The 25,045-nt window shown below is 38.2% G+C and overlaps 1 protein-coding gene across 8 annotated transcripts in view; it reads left to right on the forward strand.

The window, feature by feature from the left end:
* ltbp1 (latent transforming growth factor beta binding protein 1) overlaps nucleotides 1-25,045 on the forward strand; it is a 102,632-nt gene that overhangs the window by 53,698 nt on the left and 23,889 nt on the right. For 3 of the 8 annotated variants that reach the window (XM_048191159.1, XM_048191154.1, XM_048191155.1), the window contains 16 exons: nucleotides 3,833-3,955; nucleotides 5,121-5,288; nucleotides 6,597-6,812; nucleotides 7,782-7,801; nucleotides 9,438-9,540; nucleotides 9,903-9,989; nucleotides 10,240-10,365; nucleotides 11,455-11,580; nucleotides 13,204-13,323; nucleotides 13,464-13,586; nucleotides 14,001-14,123; nucleotides 17,644-17,769; nucleotides 18,331-18,459; nucleotides 18,847-18,969; nucleotides 19,082-19,213; nucleotides 21,714-21,842. In XM_048191159.1, the coding sequence (XP_048047116.1) occupies nucleotides 3,833-3,955; nucleotides 5,121-5,288; nucleotides 6,597-6,812; nucleotides 7,782-7,801; nucleotides 9,438-9,540; nucleotides 9,903-9,989; nucleotides 10,240-10,365; nucleotides 11,455-11,580; nucleotides 13,204-13,323; nucleotides 13,464-13,586; nucleotides 14,001-14,123; nucleotides 17,644-17,769; nucleotides 18,331-18,459; nucleotides 18,847-18,969; nucleotides 19,082-19,213; nucleotides 21,714-21,842 (1,974 nt within the window). The remainder of the gene's footprint in view (nucleotides 1-3,832; nucleotides 3,956-5,120; nucleotides 5,289-6,596; nucleotides 6,813-7,781; nucleotides 7,802-9,437; nucleotides 9,541-9,902; nucleotides 9,990-10,239; nucleotides 10,366-11,454; nucleotides 11,581-13,203; nucleotides 13,324-13,463; nucleotides 13,587-14,000; nucleotides 14,124-17,643; nucleotides 17,770-18,330; nucleotides 18,460-18,846; nucleotides 18,970-19,081; nucleotides 19,214-21,713; nucleotides 21,843-25,045) is intronic. The other 5 variants (XM_048191157.1, XM_048191158.1, XM_048191160.1 and 2 more) reach the window with 5 other exon arrangements.

Raw genomic sequence — 25,045 nt, forward strand, 5'->3', positions numbered from 1 at the left:
GATTTCAGGGCTTTTGCTCAGCCTTAGAATCAAAGTGAAGTAACACTCATACTGCCATATATTGTTAATGTATGCTTTAGCAAAGTAAAACTTTTGATTAGCATGTTAAAGTGTTAGTTCAACCAACATGAAATTTCTGTCATTAAGTACTCAGCCTCATGTCGTTCCAAACCCGTAAGACCTTCATTCATCTTCAGAACACAAATTAAGATATTTTTGATGAAATCCATGGGTTTTTTTTTAAATCTCCCATAGAAACAATTAAATTACCACATTCAAGGTCTAGAAAAGTAGTAAAGACATTGTTAAAATAGTAAACGTGACTACTAGGGCTGGGCGATATATCACATGCAATTGTCACGTGCATTTCGTCAGTAAAGCCGGGTCCCTGATTACCGCTAAATCGCCATCATCTGCTTTCAAATGGAGCGGCATTTAATAGACAGAACCGTAGTTCACTGACAAGCTTCGCAATATCGCGTTCATTATCGAAGGCGATTCATCTGCGATAATGAACGCGATATTGCGTAGCTTGTCAGTGATCTACGGTTCTGTCTATTAAATGGCGCTCCATTTGAAAGCAGATGATGGTGATTTAGCAGTAATCAGGGAACTGGCTTTACTGACGAAATGCACTTGACAATCGCATGCGATATATCGCCCAGCCCTAGTGACTACAGTGGTTTAACCTTAATGTTATGAAGCAACGAGAATACTTTTTGTGTGCAAAAACAAAACAAAAATAACGATTTTATTTAACAATTTCCTCTCTACCCTGTCAGTCTGTTGCACAGTTGATGTAGTGAATAAAGTGCAGCACTTCGGGGTTCTACGTCAGAACGCCGACTCATTGTTGGCCGGCTCCTGCGTCAGCATCACATGTATGCGTCGTGGTGCTCACGTGAACAGCATCGGCCAATACTGAGCCGGCGTAACATGGAAGCTCTGCACTGTGTTCACTGCATCAACTGCGTACGAGACTGACAGGGTAGAGAAGAAATTGTTGAATAAAGTCTTTATTTTTGTTTTGTTTTTGCGCACAAGTATTCTCGTCGCTTCATCAAAAATATCTTAATTTGTGTTCCGAAGATGAATGAAGGTCTTACGGGTTTGGAATGACATGAGGGTGAGTACTTAATGACAGAAATGTAATTTTTGGGTGAACTAACCCTTTAATAATACTTCTTTATAAAGAATAGTGAGAATGAGATACAGCCAGATGTGGGATGATGGTGTATATTACTTAAATGTAAATAAAAACAACCTCAGTATTCATGTTAATTAACTATAAAATTGCACTCTTAATTATGTTTTGAAAACTCAAGTTTGGGGTCAGTAAGATTTTTTTTTTATCTCCACACACCTAGAGCCAAACACATCTGCTGTTAGCAGCCACAACCAGCTGCCTCAGTCTACCAAACCCAGAGCTGAACCGCAGCTAAAAGTGAAGCAGGAAGTGCCCAACGTGTGGCCTGGCCGCAGGCACTCTGGGTCAGAAGAGATAGGAGTTTAAAAGCTGGTAGATCCGGGCAACATTGAGACATACTTAAGTGCAGTTAATTAAGATAAAACCTAGCTGCTCAAGAAAAAAAAGTAATATAGTTATGTAGTTATAATCTCCAGTGAACTATCAAATAAGCCAAATGTCATTTTCATATGAGATATTGCACTCATTAAAACCGCAAAGCCATTTTTGTTTATGGTCTGCAAAAACAGAGTTGGTCATGTGATCTCATTTTGAGATCACTTCATTTCTCAAGAGTACTATTTAAATTTGTAGGTATAGCGCTTCTTTAATTTCGTCACAGCATTAGCATAGCATTAGTAGGTATGTAGAATGTACCCTAGAAAGTTTTAATAAAAAAGCACTATGGACTCTGTATCTTAATAAATATTTCAGCATGTGCTGTTCTCTGAGGCTAGTTTACAACACTTCTTTAGCGCTCAGAGTGCTGTTAAGTTCGAACATAATCACTGTCCTGATAACACAGCTTGAGGGTCCCACTAAACCTTTGACGCCTTCTTGCGTCAGGCCAAAGCTTTTACTGCGAAGTGGACGGGTCTCCTGTGGTTTGGGTGTTCTGCCAGCTTCTGATGCTGCCGAATCTCTCTTCCTGTCATTAGTCAAAATGTTGTCCTCATTGGCAGGTTTATGCTTTCATAAACATTTCTGACAGAGAATAATCGACATACTTTTTTTTGTCACTGAACTTTTGTTCATGATACTTTCACTACTGCTTATAATTTTTACTTTTAATAAAAAAAGTTTGTAATTATTTTGTATATTATCTTTTTTTTTTTACTTCATAAATGTATTTACTTTGAACTAATGATTGTTTTATTTTTGCAACTAAGCTAAATTATTTTAGCAATCCTTAATTAGCATAATTTACACAGAAAGAGGCATTTTGCTCTGAAAAGAATAACTTAACTTCAGTACTCATGGTGCAGCACTGTATCATTCACAGCAAATTAAGTGCCTTTTTAAACTGGTTTGAGGGGGGTTAGTGAATAAGACACAGACCGCTGAAATAATTGGTGATTTGGTTTAGTGCGTTCGCCCATTCGAATTTCTTTAGTTATCCATCACCATGCAGATTTGCAGGTCATTAGGTGTATTTTGTATAGATATGTGGGGTATTCTTGTATAATGGGGACATTATGATTTCATAGCGGTGATTGACAGCTTCTCTGGGCCAGTCTGTGTTCTGGTGCAGATGTTTGGATGCTTGAGCGATTGAGTTTATGCCCTCTCTGCATGAGAATCACTGTCATCATGAACACATTAGCATTGCATTAGGACATGTGTTGGATCTGTGTCACACTCTAAGTGACTAGGAATGATGACTGCCCACACCCTTAACTTGCACTCACTGGCCTCTTAGAGAAATATTAGTGTGGTAAGTGTGTGTGTAAAAATGCTGAATGATTTCTATAAGGTGTATGGTTAGGGCTAAAAGATGTAAAGTCTGTACACTATAAAATCATATCTGTGGAGAGTCCTCATAAAACACAAAAACCCAATGTGTGTTTGTGTACGTTCCTTTTTCTGACTGATTATTACAGTTATTGTAGATCACATCGTATGGGTTTATATTAACATGAATAAAGCTGTGAAGCAAATCACATGCAAGTATATGCGTAAGTACTGCAGAAAGTCATTTTTATTAGTATTTTGTCTTGTTTTAAAAAAAATTATGTAAACATCCTTAAAGATACATAGTTGTGAGGCAAAATTGCACTATACATTAGGAATTGTTGTCAGAAAATCTTGAATTAGGTTTATTTTTCTGACCCCATTGGCAAATGTTTTTTTCTTTGTTTTTTTAAGCATAAATCTAATAAAATTTAGTTTAGAGATCTACATCGGTGTGGATGCTAATATAGTTATTGTTATAATTACCTTCATAGTTATCGTTCTTAGTGTGAACAGGCCTTTATGCTTTAAAAGAATATGCAGAATATATATTTATGTGTGTGTATGTATGTATGTATATTGCAACGTGTGTGTGCATCTCAAACCTCTTTTCTTCTACTGTCAATGTAATGACTGCTACAGTATATGTGTTTAAGAATATTAAATGGATAGCTCACACAAAATGAAATTTCTAGCATAATTTACTCGCCTTAATGTCATTCCAAACCTATATGACTTTTTTCTGTGGAACACAAAAGAGTTCCTGTGTTTTTTTTTTTGTCCATACAATGAAGTTCAATGTGGTTTTGACACTCAGTGGACAAAAAAAAAAAAACATTCTTCAAAATATCTTATTTTGTGTTCCTCTAAAGAAAGATAAAAAAATGAATTCCTAATGTTTGTTGTCACTCTCAGATATTGATGAATGCCAGATTCAAGGTGTTTGTCCCAATGGAAACTGCATCAACACCATGGGCAGCTTCAGGTGTATCTGCAAACCAGGCTTTGTGCCTGACCCCACCCTGACCACCTGCTTCCGTAAGCCTCTCATCTACTCTCCTCTACTCTCCTCTCAAATCCAGCGTAACTTGGATGGCCGATGTCTTTGGCATGTTCCTTCTGTTTCCATGCTTACTTGCTCAAAGATATCTATAAATGTAAATGGATTCAGTGCAGCTTCAGCTCACTTCAACTTGTACCAGTAAGATGTTCTGATTAGTCTAGCTAGCAGCATGATTTAACATGTCTACTAACACAAACTGTGGCTGTCACAAGAGCGGAAGGTTGTCTGCTGTTCAGGAGAGGTTGAAATGTGCAGTCGGTCAGTGGGGCACAAACACACTCAAGCTTTCTCTGATTTAATGAGGTAACCAAAGTGTGCTGTCTGTGTTATTGTGATAAATATAGAGGCTGATCCTTCTCCTGGAAGGCAGCATTTGCCAAATTATACCTCTGAAACATGCCGTCATGTCCTTTTTTTCAGAGAAGTTCAGAGAGTTCTTTTAATCCTCCTTTTAGCCTTCAGTCAATCGAGGTTTTTTGCTCATGTATACAGTGTGTTTTGGCTGACAGTATAAGTTCTGTCAGCACAAATCTGCTGTTATCTGCTTCTGCTATATGAAAATGCTGAATTGTACATTGCGATAGGAAAACCCAGAATTGGCCCTTTATTAAAGTGAAAAATGAATATGAGAGACGGCCGTTAACACATTTCGGGTTGGTAAGATGTTTTTGTTACCATTTACAATAAATGTTTTCTTTTTGAATATATTTATACCTTTTCAGCAGCCTTTAGATGAATGTAATTTTGATATTTAATATATTTAAGCAGATGTCTTATATCAAGTGCCTACTAGTGTATTAACCCTTGTATCTAACCTTTCTCAAATGCTTCCTGCTGAACTGACCTCTGTGCACTGTTAGTTGTATTTTTGTCCTTTGTTCTTGTCTATCTTGTGTCTGAAAAACAGTATCACTTTTTATACACAATCCCTGTCCCCTACACTCTAACACTGTTTTAATGTGGTTATAGGGGCAGTTGTTCTTTTGTTATGGCATTGTAGTTGTGCATAGATGGAACACAAGGTGAAGGGAATCTCTTTTCTCTTCTGTTGTTCTCTATTTCTCTCTCTCTTCCATGTTTATGTCATACACCGTGCACACTCCTCCCCTCACTCCCTCCTTCCATCTCTACGGTAACCAGCCGAAACACCTGCTCTTCGCGAGGAGAAGGGTGATTGCTTCCGATTTGTCAGTCCGGGGAAGCAGTGCTTGCACCCTGTGTCCACACAGCTGAGTAAACAGTTATGCTGTTGTAGTGTGGGCAAAGCCTGGGGTCCTCATTGTGACCGCTGCCCCCTACCTGGGACAGGTAAGCTACCTGAGACACACCCCCTACTGGCCCCTCCTATTCTACTGGTATCATTCCCTCTCTGTACTCCAATTCATTGAGGTTTGCATGTGTGTTCCACAGCTCTGCTACGTAGATGCTTTTACACGCCATCACTCTCTTTTTGTTAGTTCTCCTGTATATTTTTTGTTTTCCTACACACATCTTACGTCACGTTTGTATTTGCCTTCCGGTGAGGCCTGCGTTTTGAGCAGTCGCTCGATTAAGTGTCAGCATTTTGCTTTACAGTATTGGTAGGTAAGGAAAGTGTTAACACCCAAGTTATATAGGGCAACAAGAACTATGCAGTCTCCATATATTTAATGCATTATTTAATATTTTAAAATGACAAGTGTTTTGTTGATTTTTTTTAAGATGAATGTATTTCATTGATAGATAGTAGGGGTGTAATGGTACATGTATTCCTCCCAAACCGTATGGTACGAACGTCATGGTTCGGTTCATTAGATGACTAATACAGTCAGTCACAGGCAATCCACACTCCAGTCCAGAAGGGGGCGTGCGCGGTAATGCAATTATGTTTGCCAACTGCCACAACAGGACGATTATCTGATATACGTGTAATTCAACCATTCAGTGTTGCCAAGTCCGCAATTTTTTTTTCGTGGAATTAGGCTACTTTAACACTTTTGCCGCAGGTTGTTTTTCATGTCCGCGAGTTGAAGCAACTTCAAATAACATGATATTTAGCCCCCGGAATACAAATTTTACCAGGGGATTCCTGCCAAAAAAGTGGATTTTACCCCCCAAAACACGATTTTTACTGGGGGGAACACTATTTTTACTCTAATTTAATAATTAGATTTAGAAGTTAATGCAAAATTATGTGCAATTTTTTATTTGAGTGTTGATTATTATATCTAAAAATAACTAGCAACTGAATTTAATAATTTGTGCTCTGTTGTTAATTGTGACCTTTAATATTATAGCAATGTGTAAGAAAATTGTTCCTGTGTATAGTTTACAGCATTAGCTGAGATAGATTGTTTTGTCCTTAAGAAAATGTTAATTATAACTGAATTGATTTAACGTGAGAGACATCATTTGTTAAATAAGCCACTGTTTAATAAAAAAAGAAGAAAAAATAAGCAGTTTTATGTTCAGTCTTCTCCCCCCTGCTGTACTGAACCTGTACCGAACCTTGTCTTCAATACTGAGGTTAGGTACATACCGAACCATCACATTTGTGTACGTTACACCCCTAATAGATAGATAAATAGACATTTGTGCTGTGAATATTTTGGTGAATGTTTTTTCTTTCTTTCTTAGCTGCGTTTAAAGACATTTGTCCTGGAGGTATGGGATACCATGTCACCCCACCATACATTTACAAGCCCAAACCGCCTAATGTACACAGCCAGCCAGACAGTCAGGTGCAGAACAAGCCCACCATCAGACACCAAGTGCCCGTGGACCCTCCCATGCCCTTCCCCACCTTACAGCAGCCTGTGGAAGCTCTCGGCATCACAGAGAGGCAACTGCCTGGTGAGTCACACGACTTAGTAGGCACACAGGACAAAAACTATGAACGGCTTTAAGCAGTACTTTATTTCTAAAGGGTTTATCCAACAGTCTAAAGTACGTCTGTGAATATGCAGACATTAGGTTTTGGATGTTTTATTTGCCTCATGCAGAATATCACAAACATGTGTCAAGGAAACCTGCCAGAATTGGGTTTGTGATGCAAAGTTTATTTACATTATGGCCTGCCTGGATGCTTTTTATGAAGGAGAGATACATACACACAATAGCTACACCAGCAAGAACTCTTTCACCCTTTTCCCTGTCCTTCTTTTCTTCTCTTTTAAATGTCATCACATGTACACTTGGCACCAGGCAATGGAATGAGACTTGGCATTGGTCTGGAGAAGACTGAGATCCAAAATGTAGCCAAGCCTCTGTTGTTCCTATAGAAAGTGAACACAGAACTGTTCTCTCTTTGGCATGAGGGAGAGAGTCATTAGTAATGCTTCCACCTTGCAAAACCAATGTCAAAGCTGATGAAGGATTCCAGAAGATCAGTGCATCACATCATATTTTCTCCTTTCACTTCTCTCGCACAAAATGAACTGCACAGATTTTTATAGCCTCTCTGCAAAAGCAGCCCATAAAAGCATTGCACTGCTGAAATGTGCGGTGGAGGTGGGCCAGGTTCAGAGAGAAAGAATTTGTCCTTGGGCTTTATTAAGTTTTGTCCTGTTGCTGGGAGACCGTGTTTCGAATTTGCTCTGGAAATAAAGTTGGTCCACTGAAGTTCACCCTCTTACACACTACATGACCAAAACTATGGATATTTTATTTTTGTATTTTTATTTTTTATATATTTCTGTGAATTCAGAAGCATAGTTGCCAGCACTACTGTATTGAATTCACATATGAATGATTGTTTGTTTCACAGCTTTGTGTGACAGTTTATTTTTGTGTTTTTATATGACGTAATGGTCTGCTGTACAGTTCCCACAGTTCCCCGGCAGGTAGGTTGGGTTTGATTCAGCAGTAAAGATCTGCTAAATACGCTGCGCAGCTGATGCTGATGCTTTCACGCACGCGTCAAAGCAGCACTGCAAAATGGCAGCTAAAAACTTTCAAAAAAGACATTCAAAGCATGACATCATCATGTCATCACTACTGCATGACTGCTCTGTGCGCTCAGCATTCTGCGTGTATGTGTCATTGTGTGTCCTTCGCTTTGTGTATGATTGATGCGACTGTGTTTTAATGTTCATATTTGTCCAGCCAGTGTTAACATTTAAAAAAAACAGCCATTTTAAGTTGTAGTTTTTAAAATGATAAAATTTAATATTTACAATTTGGTTGTCTAAAACTGTTGGAGAACATTTACAGACTTTTATTACACTAACTCCTGGTTTCACAGACAGGGCTTAGATTAAGCCAGGATTATGCCTTAGTTCAATTAGGACATTAAGTAGCTTTTATAAATGTGCCTTAGAAAAAAACATTACTGGTGTGAACCTTGAGACAAAAAAAAAATGGCACTAACATATTTTAAGATATGTCAGTATAAGTTGCTTTCAGTTAAAACATCTCAAAATGCATTTTAGTCTGGAACTATGCTTAAGCCTTGTCTTTGAAACCGGGTGTAATAATTGGTTTAGACATATACAGTGCACCTAAATATCTCTTCAGTTTATGAAGGATAAAGATTAAAAGTGGTAAATTATTTCAAAAGGACATAATTAAAGAGCACTCTTGAATGAAGTAATTAGGGAAGATCTTTCTATCTGGTCAGGTCTTTGAGAGACTTTAATGGTTTTCAGGTGACATAAAGAGGCTTATTTAATGTTTCTGGACTGTGTGTGGAACAAATCGCATTTCATTTTACCGCCCAACAGCATATGTTTTTAAAAATGAAAAGATACTTGGTTCTTCAGACTGCCCCACTGGAGAAACCCTTTGAAGAACCTGTAGGCATCCTATCAAAAAGGCAGTTCTCTGAGAAATGCACAAAAGCTCCTTCAAGAACTCCAAAGTCTGTCCTCCAGGTTTTGTTTCACTTGAAATATATAATAATATTTGATGGACCTTCAAAGGTTTCCTAAAGGTTTTCTGAAGGGTTCTGCCAGTGTGGCAATCTGAAGAACCCCCGATTTGTTCCACAAGTATCTCAATTTTTACAGTTTAACGGTCTCTTCTTTGAACTAAATCGAGAGGGTTTCCATGTGGTGTGTGTGTGTGTGTGTGAGAGAGAGGGCAGAGGGCAGGGTTGCAGATCTGTGAGATTGCATATGGCTTTCTTCCACTTAACTGACTCTGTCCCAAATGCCACCCTAAGCACTTGCTGTCCATTTCCACACTTTGTTGTAATTCTGCATAGACTGTGCGACTGATGTAGTCCACAACTGTGCCACCTCGTCTAAGGGCACGCTCTTGAGCACCTTTCTGAATTCTAAAATTACAAAGAGTATGCATCAAGTGTGCCATTTGGGACAGGGACGAAGATTTTACAGCTCCGCCCACTTTAACGCCCCATTCAGTCAGAGCAGAAGCATCTTACCTCTTTGCTTTAGTTGCCAATATATTTGCTACAGTATATCTCTTTGTGGATCAGTCGATTATTATGTTTGTCATTTGTTTCTTATCTGTTTGAAGGAGCTTTTTACCCACATGAGTGTTGATAGGTCAATAGTACAGCCTGGACAGGCCCAGCTGTCACCTGGGGTATCTACAATCAGGATGGAGCCTGCCCTCCCAGGTCTCAGTCCCACTTGTACTGTACATGCATATCCCCATAAACACGTCTTCATGTCTTTTAACTGACCCACTAGTTTATGCAAAGATTTCTGAAGTGCTGTTTAAATTGAGATGAGGCAAATCATTTAAAATGTCTAGAAGTGGCCTCAACTAACACATCCAGATGGTGACAACGATTGGTTGATCTTTGATCAGCTGCTGTGGTGCCAGATGTTGGACATGTTCAGTTTTTGTTCAAGAGATCAAGCAAGATTGTTTGTTTTGCAACAAATATGTAGCAGGAATTCTGGGCAGATTGTGGAATGTCTTACATCTCTTTTTTTTTTCTCTTCCTGTTTTTCCCCATTCCTTGTCACTCTCCAGAGGTGGTGGAGAAGGTGTCACCACCTGCTCCAGTAGCAATTCTGCCTTCCAGAGAAAGTCAGAACATCTCCCCAACACAGCTGGCAGGTGAGTCTCATCTACATGTACTATATATTTGGGATGCACAGTTTTACTGATAAGTGCATAATTATATCAATGTTATGGCCAATAACCGATTAATAGTCCATATTAAAAATATATACTATTTTGTATAAATAAATAAGAAATGATACACAATCATTAAAGTGCAAGAAAACTCTCTCCACTGTTTTCCTATGGGCATATTTCAAGATCGTGAAAATGACCTTTTTTCTTTTTTCTCTCTCTCTCTTCATAGAGATTGACGAGTGTCAAGTAAGACCTGATATCTGTGGTGCAGGAATCTGTTATAACACTGCTGACAGCTATACATGCATCTGTGATGACGGCTATAAAACAGACAGTGAGGGCACCACATGTGTAGGTGAGAGGTCAAAGGTTAAACTGTATAAACAGTACTGATACTGTTGTTCTCTTCGTCTTTTATTGGTACCAAGAACAGGATCTCTCATTTATTAAACAGTGGTTATTTTGATTATGTAATCCATCCATAAATCCATCATGCATCTATTTGATATAGTCAGTCACTGATTAAACTGTAAAGGCGTTTTGAAAATGTTTTAACTGTTTTTGTCCACACAATGAAAGTCAATGGGGTCCAAAACAAAACTGGATCCCATTGACTTTCATTGTATGGGCAAAAACACTAAGACAGTTTTTCACAATACCTTCTTATGTGTTCCACCAAAGAATGAAGGTCATAGAGGTTTGAAATGACATGAGAGTGAGTAAATAATAAGGTTACACTTTATTTTAATGATCCCCTTTAGACATTCTGTTGACTGTAAGTGATGTTGCACCTACATCTCAACTAACTCTCATTAAAGTATTAGTAGTGTATTAGTAGCCTGTCTAATAGACTCTAACTTCATTTTGATGTTCCCCCAACAGACATTCTATTAACTTTGCAAGTACATGTCAACTTATTCTACAAACCTAACCCCTTATTTTCCTAACCCTACCTCTAATAGTCAACTAATACTCTAATAAGAGTTGGTTGACATATAGGTGCAACATTACTTTTAGTCAAAAGAATGTCCAAAGGGGGCCATCAAAACAACATGTAAACAATGAGAATAGAATGATAATTTTTGGGTGAACTATCCATTTAAGGAACCAAGGCTTCTTAGTCACTATATCATCACATCTAAAACAAATTAAATGAACTTCAGACATAACCAGGCAAAAATTTAGTGACTAAAATTTTATTTTCTATATGGAAATGGAGTCATAATGTGGAAGAATGACCATTTATGTATAATTTTACTCATTTTTAACTTCATCAGACACCATTTTTAGTCTATGCCTTAGTCTATAAGACTTCAATGTTTTTAAATCCAGATAACGACATCTCATTAGACGATGTGTTACGAAAACTCTGCATTCAGATTGGATTTGTGTCTTATACTGCATGAAAAGACAGATCTATTGATTACCTGATTATTTTTGACAGATGTCGACGAGTGTGCGGAGAGCCCAAGTTTGTGTGCTAATGGTCAATGTCATAACACTCCAGGCGGATTCCTGTGTGTGTGTGAGCCTGGCTTCATGCCTAACGAGCAGGGCACCAGCTGCTCCGGTAATTACAAGACTCTGTCCCATATAAACTCACCCATGTACACAAACTAACTGAATCAAAGTAGGGTTCACAATATTTGACTGGTACATATATTTACTATTTAATTTCTTTAGCTGTTATTTATTTTTTCTTTTAAGAATCTTTTATTAGGCTATCTATTATTTATTTTGTGGACACGTTAGAAGTGAAATAAAGGCCCGTTTGGAGCTCTGTATCTTTCCTCGTGAGCCATTGCCAGTTCTCTCCTCCACTTTCTTGGCTCTTATTTTGATCCAGACAGATCAGCACTCATATGAAGTCTGCTTTTGGTCTTGAACCACAATGTGGTCGTCTAAATACAGGCACAGCTCTGTCTCTTTCTCAACTCCACACACATCCTGTGAGTGTGTGTGTCATTAGCTGGTTTTCAGGGTTTGCAGACGAGGTAGAAACCACCTCCCTGTGACACACTTTGAGGTTTGTGGAGGAAGAAGAGAGGTATTATCGTACCCTCAACCGAGTCACCCAAATACCTCAGCGCTACCGCTGCAGATGAGGAAATGTTCACGGTACTTGGAAAACACATCTTCTCCTCGTATTAGGAAATCCAGAGAACAAGACATCCGGAAGCTTTTGCCCAGAGTTACTCATTACATCCATTTAAACTGATATGGCCAGCACATTGGTTTCTCTGGTTAACAGGTTTAACTGTTCCAGTAAACTGGTTTAACTTTTCCATTTAGGAATTAGTCCCACCTTAATTCCGCAATCTGGAATTTGTGTAACTGCTACAAAATGTGGGGCGTTGTTTGTTTGCTCTACGCCAGCCTACGAGACAGAAATTACTTTTACAGATTTTACTCTTTGATTATGCAAGATACTGACATTTTCTTTACTTTTCAGTCTCTCCAATTGTTAAATGACAGACTGCTTTTAATAAGCCAGATTCAAACCTCTCCCATTTGAGCACCACGACATGCCCAGAACACTGCTAAGCCACATCTCCAACCTTTTTTTTTTATATTAGCCTTTTTTTTTTTTTTATAGAATTCTAGTTAAATCAGATTTGAGAGTTTATAATTAAATATTTGACTTTGTAAGTCAAAGAACATTGTAAAACATTCTTTCAAGTATTGAAAATGTGTCCTTGTAAATGCAGCTGTCTGATCTAATGTAAAGCTCTTTAAAAATCTGTTGCAGTTGTGATTAGGTGATGTGTTTTCACACTCTAACCATTTTAATGTAACACATCCATTCAGTTTAGAGACGAAGTGACTTTGGCTGCTGTTGGAAGCAGTAATAAAGGTGAATGAATGGTAGAATGTGTAGAAGGAAGCAGGCATGGTGCCATCGTACATCATGGCATCGCTATCAGAGCGGTTTTGCAGTTAAGATGTTTTTCTTCAAGTATCGACATTAATAATGGTGTAGCAGAGAGATGGAGAACAAAATGAGCTTTCTTGCACCTGAGTCGATTGTTTCCTGTTCCCCTCACAGTAGGACGGCAATAACACTCATCCATAAGAACAGACCCTCCTATCAAACCTTCACAGCTGGCACATGCAGACCCTTTGCTGGATGAATACCATGAGCTCATATATTGATTTTGAATCATTCTGGTAATTTCTTCTTGTGTCTTTATAGATATTGATGAATGTCAGGATGGGAGAGTGTGTCCATCCGGTCTCTGCTATAACACTCTGGGCTCTTTCATGTGTTCTCCATGTCCGGATGGGTTTGAAGGGAGAAATGGCCAATGTGTTGGTAAGAAGCAATTTTTGTTTGCTTTTATACAATATGTGTTTAGCACAGCTACTTTTTGACAAATGAGAGGGCCTTTATAAATGTGACCCACAGAGGTGTCTGTCTTCAGATGTATTGTGTTTGTGACCTTCTCTGTGCAGATATAAATGAGTGTCTGGATGAAAGAGTGTGTGCTCATGGTCAGTGTTCGAATCTGGAGGGCTATTTCATCTGCACGTGTGATGAAGGGTTCTCGCTCACTCCTGATGGCAAGGCCTGCGCAGGTACTATCCGTTCAGTTGAAAAGCTTTTAGTATTTTTTAAAGATTTTGTTCATCTCTATCTTGTGTAACAAATGACAGATATGCTCTCCAACTTCTAAGTGAATTTTTAAGTTTTTTTTTTTATTATTTGTTTTGTTTCGTTTTGTCTGGTCTTGTTTTTTTTTTTTTTTGGTGTTTTAGTTGTTGTTTTTTGTTTGATTTTGCTTTTTGTTTTGTTGTGTTTTGGTTTTGTTTATTGCTTTTGTTTTGTTTTTGTTTCCTTTAGTTATGAATCGATTATTTTCACTTTGTTTGCCTTTTACATGGCTTTTTATGTGCATTATGACAGCATTGGGAATTTCATAATTGTGATTGTCAAACAATCAGGTTAAACAAAACACATAAAATGCCAATGAGCAATTTTGTGTGTTACAGACATTGATGAATGCCATGACGACAACGTGTGCACCCAAGGTCACTGTCAGAACACAGAGGGGTCGTTTATCTGCAACTGTGAGGCTGGCTTTATATTGTCGTCCACAGGAGACCAATGTGACGGTACGAAAGTGTGTGATATGGATTAGGAGTGTGCGCTATATATCGTCTACAATAATATAGTAATTGTTGTTTAACAATGTACAATCTGATGTTATCGAGTATGCCCCTTTGCAAAAACCAAACAAAAACACACATTGAGAGTGCATTCACACTGTGAGCTTTTTCAGTTTAGTTTAGACTATTGCACATGCACATTTAGAGTGCACGCTCTCACTGCATGATTTACTCTATTAAAATGCTGTAAAAATGCCTCTGTATGAGTATTTGTCTCATATGATATTATTAAGCACTCTCACAAAGAGTGCCGTTTTTTTAAATATCAGCACAATTGCAATTGCGATATTAATTGTATGCAGCAGTTTAATAAAAAATTAAGTGACTTACAGTGGGTACGGAAAGTATTCAGACCCCCTTAAATTTTTCACTCTTTGTTATATGGCAGCCATTTGCTAAAATCATTTAAGCTCTTTTTTTTTTCCTCATTAATGTACACACAGCACCCCATATTGACAGAAAAACACAGAATTGTTGACATTTTTGCAGATTTATTAAAAAAGAAAAACTGAAATATCACATGGTCCTAAGTATTCAGACCCTTTGCTGTGACACTCATAAATTTAACTCAGGTGCTGTCCATTTCTTCTGATCATCCTTGAGATGGTTCTACACCTTCATTTGAGTCCAGCTGTGTTTGATTATACTGATTGGACTTGATTAGGAAAGCCACACACCTGTCTATATAAGACCTTACAGCTCACAGTGCATGTCAGAGCAAATGAGAATCATGAGGTCAAAGGAACTGCCTGAAGAGCTCAGAGACAGAATTGTGGCAAGGCACAGATCTGGCCAAAGTTACAAAAAAATGTCTGCTGCACTTAAGGTTCCTAAGAGCACAGTGGCCTCCATAATCCTTAAATGGAAGATGTTTGGGACGACCAGAACCCTTCCTAGAGCTGGCCGTCCGGCCAAACTGAGCTATCGGGGGAGAAGAGCCTTGGTGAGAGAGGTAAAGAAGAACCCAAAGATCACTGTGGCTGAGCTCCAGAGATGCAGTCAGGAGATGGGAGAAAGTTGTAGAAAGTCAACCATCACTGCAGCCCTCCACCAGTCGGGGCTTTATGGCAGAGTGGCCCGACGGAAGCCTCTCCTCAGTGCGAAGATGATGAGAAATAAGATTCTCTGGTCTGATGAGACCAAGATAGAACTTTTTGGCCTTAATTCTAAGCGGTATGTGTGGAGAAAACCAGGCACTGCTCATCACCTGTCCAATACAGTCCCAACAGTGAAGCATGGTGGTGGCAGCATCATACTGTGGGGGTGTTTTTCAGCTGCAGGGACAGGACGACTGGTTGCAATCGAGGGAAAGATGAATGCGGCCAAGTACAGGGATATCCTGGACAAAAACCTTCTCCAGAGTGCTCAGGACCTCAGACTGGGCCGAAGGTTTGCCTTCCAACAAGACAATGACCCTAAGCACACAGCTAAAATAACGAAGGAGTGGTTTCACAACAACTCTGTGACTGTTCTTGAATGGCCCAGCCAGAGCCCTGACTTAAACCCAATTGAGCATCTCTGGAGAAACCTAAAAATGGCTGTCCACCAATGTTTACCATCCAACCTGACAGAACTGGAGAGGATCTGCAAGGAAGAATGGCAGAGGATCCCCAAATCCAGGTGTGAAAAACTTGTTGCATCTTTCCCAAAAAGACTCATGGCTGTATTAGATCAAAAGGGTGCTTCTACTAAATACTGAGCAAAGGGTCTGAATACTTAGGACCATGTGATATTTCAGTTTTTCTTTTTTAATAAATCTGCAAAAATGTCAACAATGTGTTTTTCTGTCAATATGGGGTGCTGGGTGTACATTAATGAGGGGAAAAAATGAACTTAAATGATTTTAGCAAATGGCTGCAATATAACAAAGAGTGAAAAATTTAAGGGGGTCTGAATACTTTCCGTACCCACTGTATATTTTAGACATGGTGACCGGGAGGGGACATGTTTGGTTCATTTAGTTTTGTCGTGGCCACAACATATAAACTCGTGGGAACATAATAATATGTCGTGGCCACAAGATATTAATTTGTGGGAACGTGATAATAACTCGTGGCCACGAGATCATTTTGTCGAGGTAACGACATCCTTATGTCGTAGCCACCCGATGTAAAGTCGTGGCCTCGAGATCATATTGTATTTCTGTAGCCTATTTCTGACGACAGTAGCTTAAATGAGCGTCTGTTTTCACTTGTAGCCCCTCGTGCCTGTGACAGCATTCAAATTAATTCAGAGTTTAAGTTTAAAAAATGTGTTACTATTTTAGAATATTTTGTTCATTATTTGTATATGACCTATGAAAGCTTTATTTATGATTTTATTTTATTTCTGTAGGCACTGGGGAATTTTACAGGGAGTTAATTGACGGGAATATTATATTATCATGGTCTCATCCATTTGTGATAGTTCCAGATTGCCATGGGCACGCAGGTTGTTTACACATGTAACTCGTGGCCATGAGTCGTTCCCTCAACATAATGAAGTCGTGGCCACGAGAAAAATATATCGTTCCCTCACCATATGATCTCGAGGCCACGACTTTACATCGCATGGCCACGACATAAGGATGTCGTTACCTCGACAAAATTATCTCGTGGCCACGAGTTATATCACATTCCCACAAATTAATATCTTGTGGCCACGACATATTAATATAATAATTATTACGTTCCTACAAGTTTACATGTTGTGGCCACGACAAAACTAAATGAACCGAACATGTCCCCTCCCGGTCACCGTCTAGACACTATATTGCCTGTTTTGCTCTATTTTGCCAACAAAAATAGTTCCAAACAAATCACCAGTCACTGTTTTGCATCTCTGAGCAACACACAGCACCGTTTCGTTACTGAATGAATCAGTCCATTTGAACGAATCGGTTGTATTAAAGACTCGATTCGCTCGTTAACAGTGACTTGCCGCCACCTACTGCCGATTTTAGTTTCATATTTAAAGTATCTTTTCAATTTTAAAATCATTTCATATAATCATCAATGTTTTATTTTTAAAACATCAAAACATTATTTTTGCATTTGTAACTGCAGGTTAAATTAATTTGTCACCTCTGAGCTGCATTAAGCAGTCTTTGTAAATACATCTAAATGCCACTTCAGATGTTTCCTCTGCATTGCAAAGATGGATTTTGTTGATACTGATTTCATTTGATTGGTAACAGCTCTATAGTGTCTTATTATTCTATTTGAATTTATGTAAAAATGCACATAAAGGGTAAAAATCTATTTAAACTTATTGGAAAATGTAATTTCTGTCACTGCTGGGAACTAAAAACTGCACAAAATATGAAGAATAACAAAAACTTGTTATTATGTACTTGGCAGTCCTAATCCTTCCAAGGTACCAACACAATAATACACTCGTCTGAAAATATCTTCTGATTATCGTTATTGACAGAATCTCACAACATATTGTATTTATGTAACATGTTGAGATATTCTGATGTTCACAGATGTGGATGAGTGTTTGGAGTTACCTCAGACCTGTGATGGTGTGGGACAGTGCGTCAATATCTTGGGTTCTTACCAGTGCAATTGCCCACAGGGATATAGACAAGTCAATGGCACTAGCTGCCACGGTGAGACAACCATAAAATAACTGTTTTTTATTTCAACATATTTAAAATGTTACATATTCCTGTGATGGCAAAGCTGAATTTTCAACAGTCTTCAGTGTTTTTCCAGTCTTCAGTGTCACATGATCCTTCAGAAATCATTCTAATATACTGATTTGGTGCTTAAGAAACATTTCTTATTATTATCATTCTTGAAAACAGCTGTGCTGCTTAATCTTTTTGTGGAAATGTGAATACTGTTACCCATGATGCAATGTACATGACATTACCTCCTATTTCCAGTGCAATGAAAAGTGATATTAAGCCTGGTTTCTAGCTCCTTTTTAAGATTTTCACACTACATTAGCTTCAAAAAACAAATTAATAGTTTAATTTCTAGGAAAACAACTGGATACCACTTCCTAATTAAACATGGAACATACAGTAGAGTAGTAATGTTTTAATATTTAATGTTGTATTATAGTTCATAATATTTTATGTACTATTTGTAAGTAGAAAGCAGTAGGCAGTTCACCAGAATGAAAGTCTTACACTGTCACTGATTTCATCCCTCCATCCTCATAGATGTTGATGAGTGTGAGGATGAGACACAACTGTGCGTCCCGAACGGAGAGTGTTTGAACACAGAGGGTTCATTCCTTTGTGTGTGTGATGCCGGCTTTGTGTCCACCAGGGATCCGCCCGGCTGTGAAGGTACGTACACACACACACACAAACATATTCTCTCATCGATGCATCCTGCTGTGGTTTGTCCTGATTCTCAGCAGTGCTTTGTTGATATATCTCTGATGTTTAGGCAAAATTAATCTGCTGTTTTGCTGAAAAGCCCCAGTCTTTGGCAGCACAAGAGAGAGTGAGAGAAAGAAAGGAATTGTGTGTCTAATGGGTTTCACATATGAGCCAATGTTATTTTTCCTCTGGTGGGACTTATGTATGTGCTCCCGGGGCCCAGTGAGGTGCCAGAGTTGGTTTAAATGCCCTGTCCAGCAGGAAAACGGGGAGAAGAAGGCGTTTGAGCAGGATGTCTAGACAACGAGAAATATATTCTTTTAAAAGCAATGTGTGTGCTGGCTTTTTCAGATGTAGATGAATGTGTGGATGACACCAGATGTGTAAATGGTACCTGTTCAAACATAGAGGGCTCGTATCTCTGCCACTGTGAAGGAGGCTACCGCCTGGACCCAACCAATCAGACTTGCCAGGGTAAAAACCTAGAATCCAAAAACATTTTTTCATCCCTTTTCTCCCTCCACCCAGAAGCTTTCTGCTGATTGGTTAATTAGTAAACTGATGGGTTGGTTGTGCTGTCTGTCAGATATTGATGAGTGTGCTGACTTGGGGACGTCTATTTGTGGGGTTTGGGCCTGTCAGAATACACCGGGCTCTTACCGATGTGAGGTGCCCTGCCCACCTGGCCTTTCCCGAGGCGAACACGGCATCTGCAACGGTGAGTGCCCAAAAAGGCACCAGCTTCAGCCGTGAGGTCATCGCCTTAGCTCCACCCAGCTCGCATTGTTGCACAGCACATCTCTGTATTCTGGTTATGACCAGAGCTGTTTTTCTCATGTGGCTTAAACGTTTGCTAATTAACACTGCAGATTGCAATTATGTTCCCGATCAGACCCGTCATTCCATGTTTACCCATCATTCCATGCTCAATTTAGTAGCTATTTGTTATAGGTCCCCCTTTATATTAGTTGTCTTTAACTACTGTGTACTAACATTTAAATTAATCATTTGATACAAAGCACTTATTGTGTACATACAGTGCTCAGCGTAAATGAGTACACCCCCTTTGAAAAGTAACATTTTAAACAATATCTCAATGAACACAAAAACAATTTCCAAAATGTTGACAAGACAAAGTTTTATATAACATCTGTTTAACTTATAACATGAAAGTAAGGTTAATAATATAACTTAGAGAACAAAATTTTCAGTTTTCCTCAAATTAGGGTGGTGCAAAAATGAGTACAGCCCACTGAAAGTCTCTGGAACAAAGCTACATTTGAGATGTTTACATTTACAAATGTCTAATTTAACAAGAATTCAACCACAGGTGAGTCTAATTATTCATTACACAGGTGTCTCGCAGACAGTTGACTATAAACGGGTGTTAAAAGCAATGGCACCACATGGAAGAGAAATGTCACAAGACCTGAGAAAGAAAGTAATTTCTTTACACCAGAAAGGTGAAGCTACAAGAAGATCAGCAAAGCTTTACTTATCAGTCAGAATACTGTAGCAAAAGTGGTACAAAAATTTAAAAAAGATGGAACTGCAACCATCTCACAGAGACGTCCAGGTCGTCCACGGAAGTTAACACCTTGACAGGAGCGTCTTCTGATGAGAAGGGCTGAAGAAAATCGGCATGCAAGTTCACTTTCTACTATCTAAAGAAGTAGAAAGCCAAACTGGGGTGTCTATTTCCCATGACACAATACGGCGTAAACTGCAGAGGAATGGCATGCATGGGTGCCGTCCACGAAAGAAGCCTTTCCTAAAGCCCAGGCACAAAAAGCCCGCCTAGAATTTGCCAGGGCCCATGCTGACAAAGATGAAGACTACTGGGACTCTATACTCTGGAGTGATGAGATCAAGATAAATGTTTCTGGAACTGATGGCTTCAAAACTGTATGGTGTCGCAAAGGTGAGGAATACAAAGAAAAATGCATGGTGCCTACAGTGAAACATGGTGGTGGCCAGTGTCCTTATGTGGGGCTGCATGAGTGCTGCTGGTGTCGGGGAGCTGAATTTCATTGATGGCATCATGAATTCACATATGTACTGCTCTATACTGAAAGAGAAGATGCTACCATCACTCCGTGCCCTTGGTCGTCGTGCATTTTTCCAACATGACAATGATCCTAAACACACATCTAAGGCCACTGTTGGATTTCTGAAGAAGAACAGGGTGAAAGTGATTCATTGGCTCCTGATCTGAACCCAATCGAACACCTATGGGTAATTCTGAAGAGACAAGTTGAGCATCTCCATCCAGCATCCAGTCTCTAAAAGAGGTCATTCTTGAAGAATGGAAAAAGATAGATGTTGCAAAATGTCGCCAACTTGTTCATTCCATGCCTAGAAGACTTGGTGCTGTCATTAAAAATCATGGAGGCCATATAAAATGTCTAGATGTAGTAGTTTTTGTTGTGGGCTGTACTCATTTTTGCATCACCCTAATTTGAGTAAAACTGAAAATTTTGTTCTCTAAGTTATATTATTAACCTTACTTTCATGTTATAAGTTAAACAGATGTTATATTAAACTTATTCTTGTCAACATTTTGGAAGTTGTTTTTGTGTTCATTGAGATATTGTTTAAAATGTTACTTTTCAAAGGGGGTGCACTCATTTACGCTGAGCACTGTAAAAATTTTTACAATGTACTTATATTTATAAAAACGTGCATGTAATTACAGCTGTAATTAATTTTTGTAATTACATCCATAATTACACTGTTGTCCCTTCTCTTACGCCTTAACTCATCCTTAAACCTACCCATACCCATACTACTCATATTAAATAATACTTTAATTCAGAAAGAATGCATAAACTGACCAAAAGTGACAGTAATGATGCTTTTTAATGTTAAAAAAGATTTCAAATAAATGCTATTCTTATTCTGAACACTGGAGTAATGGCTGCTGAAATTTCAGCTTTGCCTTCACAGGAATAAATTACATTTTAAAATATATTCAAATAGTTATTTAAAATAGTAATAATATTTCAAAATATTGCTGTTCTTACTTTTGATCAAAGAAATGCAGCCTTGGTGGGGTTTTTTCTTTCAAAAACCCAAACTTTTGATAAGCAGTGTATGTGATTTCAGAGCTCTGCTGTTGTGTTCTTTCTCTCATCCATTCATCTCTGATCAGTTCAGCACACAAAGAGCTCTTACATCTCCCACTTTCTGTCTTATTGTCCCTTCCTCTCTCGTTCTAGACGTGGATGAGTGTTCACTGAATGAGAATACCTGTGGAAGTCATGGTACTTGTCAGAATACAATAGGCTCCTTCAGCTGCCAGTGCGACCAGGGATTCAAGGACTCTCAGGATGGGCAGGGCTGTGTGGGTAAGTTTTTCCCTCCTAGTTTCTGTTATTTTCATTCTACAATTTAGAAGTGGATTTAAAATTGACAGTATTCAATGAAGGATCACTGTTGGAAACCTAACTTAAACTTAACAGCTAAGGTGTAGTCATTGCTTCTTGTTTTTTCAGAAAAAAAAAAAAAATTCTATCATTGTTTACTCACCCTCATGTTGTTTCAAACCTGTATGACTTTCTTTTTCCTCATGAAACACAAATAGAAATATTTTACACTTTCACAGTATGCAAGTTTTGCCGCTAGAGGTCGCGTTTTCAAAACAATAACAAATGCGTATAGCTTGATGACGCCATGAATAAGCGTGGAATCATGGGAGTTGTCGTCTTCACATCCATAGTTGATGGAAAGCAAACCAATGGGACTCATGCAGAAATCATGCTCATGGGTGAGCTTATATATTAAAGTTTTATCAGCGTTACTTTGGTAAGAAGCAGGGCGGGGCTGAGAGCCCGGAACATTTTATGTTGCTCTATTTATTATGCTTATATGCTGTGGTAGGCCACTGCTGCTCCTTTTGCTTTGTTGTTTATGCATATTTTATGATTAAAGTTGTTTAACGTCCACCTCCTTCATCCATGAACTTGAAAATTTACATTTGATCACTTAAATTCACAATTATTTTATTTCATTCTAATGAAACAGTCGCGACTGCTGGAATACTCATCATACAGCTCACTATATCTGACGAATTGTGGGGTAACGTAGCTCTGTTTTACTTGGTCAAAACAATACGTCACAATAGGGAAGAAAAGATTATCGCAACTTCTGTTTCAAGCCGACTTTAAACATATTTGTCAAAATACTATTGATTTCTTTAGTTGTAACTGTTTTTTAAGTGCAAAAGATATTTAGTGCTCCTGTAATATGTCTAAAACTGTATCTTGTCAATTTGAAGACAAACTAATGGATATGTGGTCTGGTCTGTTTGTAAAGCTCTTGTTCTGACAGGCAGGTAAACCAGAGCTGGATTTTGAACAGAGGCCAGCACTCTCTGAGATTTTTTGCCACTTCCTCTCAGACAACATTAAAAAGATGGCAGACGCTTTGCTAGAACCATGATTGATGTGAGTGTTTAGTTTCTTCCAGTCTGAGGGTGGACGGCACAGACCCCGGTAATGTTTAAAACACAGCAACTGGGGTTAAACACATCAGTGGCCCCACATTAATACACTGACACAGAGTCAAGTCCTATTAAAGTGATGGAGCCACATCTATTTTTGTGCCTGGTGTTTAGAGGTCTGAAGTTGGTGGCTATTTTAAAAGAACACATGTTTTCATCTTGACTGTTCTTGTGCAACCCACCTTCTGAAAGAGAGCAAGAGAGGAGAAAGAGGACGTTTTGTCTGTATTATACGAGTCGGAATCAACAGTATGATGCAAAATTCATTTATGAATAATCATACCTTTCATTCAAAACTGGACTATTTTAATTATCCAAAAATAGGCAGTCCCACTTGTTTATTCATGTATAAGACATTTTTGGTGAATTTCTAGCAATAATGTGGTATTTAGACTAATTGTAAAATAAGACTTTTATTTTGCATTTATTTGATACTGTGAAATATTTTTACAATTATATTTTAAAATGTATTCCTGTTCATTTTCAGCATCATTACTCCAGTCTTCAGTGTCTCATGATCCTTCAGAAATCATTCTAAGATGCTGATTTGCTGCTCAAAAAACATTTCTTAAGATTATCAATGTTAAAAACATTTGCTGCCTAATATATTTTGTAGAAACCATGATTTTTTCAGGATTCTTTAATGAATAGTTCAAAAGAACAGCATTTATTTGAAATCTTTTGTAACATTATAAATGTTTTTATTGTCACTTTGCTCAATTTAATGCATCCTTGCTGAATAAAAGAATCATTTATTTTAAAAGAAATCTAACTTTTGAATGGTAGCATGATATTGAATTACTCATATCATAATATGAGATTCACACCGCCCAACCATCTATACAGTATATTGTTCTCAGTCTGTGTTTAGTTTGAGGAGAGAATTTTCATGCACACGCTAGCAAACAAACAGTGAGCACACACACACACACTCTCTCTCACTGTCTCTGAACAGAGGTTGTTTGTCTTGTTGGCTTATGTAACTGGCCGCAAACAACCTCCATAGTTTCTTGTTTCCCACAGCAGTAACACACTAATACACACAAATACTAATACACACAAGCCCTACATTCCTCTTTTCCTCCCACTTCTCTCTTTCTCTTCCTTCCCTTATCCATTCTTCCATCTCCCTCTTCAGCTTCTCTCCTTCCCACACTTATTATTCTTTCTCTTCCCCTCTCATCCCTTTGTCCACCAGTTACCTAGACAGAGAAAGACCTTAGGCCCAATATTATGACCAAATGATACACAACAAGATTCCAGCAACACTACATTTTTCTTAACACATTGAAAGCAAAAATGTTGTGTGACACAACTTTCCCATTGGTGACAGAAATAGTCAAGAAAAGAGTCAGATTCGAACCTGCATCACCCATATGAGCACCCCATTTCAATGTATCTGTAGCTTGTACATCTGCTAGGCCAGCTTTCCTTGCCCTGTGCAATCAACAAGAACAAAAACAAATCCCAGATCAGACGTATATATGGTTTTAGCCCTTCTGTACCAGCCAGCTTCTCTGTGTGTCTTGAACTATATTTATTTCACAGTTTAATGTTATTTGTGATTGCAAATATTTGATTCTATTTTTAAATACAAAAATAGATTACAAAAAAATCAGTTATGTATTTTTAATTATATGAACAACCAGTCAGGGTTGCTTTGCCATTATTTATAAAATCCTAATCAAGTATGGACTCTTTTAAAGGTGACTTAAAGGCTTTTTAAAGAATTTTATCAGGCTTTCGGCATTTGATTAGGTCTAATAAATGATTTGCTATACGATGGACGATTTATTGGTGTTGTGCCTTGTTGTTATTCTACGTTTGTATGGTTTTTAGAGTTATATGCTATTTATGTATAGAACTTTGGTCCATTTTTATTGGTTTTGAAAGTGCTTTATAAATACATTTTGAGTTAAGTCTGGGGATTAAAGCGAAGCATTGTTAGCACTTGAGTTTGTGAGTCTTTCTGAGTGAATCATTTAAAGAACCAGCTCACAAGAGTCATTCAAATGTAATCAGAATATAGTGGACATGCTGTATGTTTGT

The sequence above is a fragment of the Megalobrama amblycephala genome, linkage group LG5 (genome assembly GCF_018812025.1).
Source record: "Megalobrama amblycephala isolate DHTTF-2021 linkage group LG5, ASM1881202v1, whole genome shotgun sequence".
NCBI classification, from domain to species: domain Eukaryota; kingdom Metazoa; phylum Chordata; class Actinopteri; order Cypriniformes; family Xenocyprididae; genus Megalobrama; species Megalobrama amblycephala.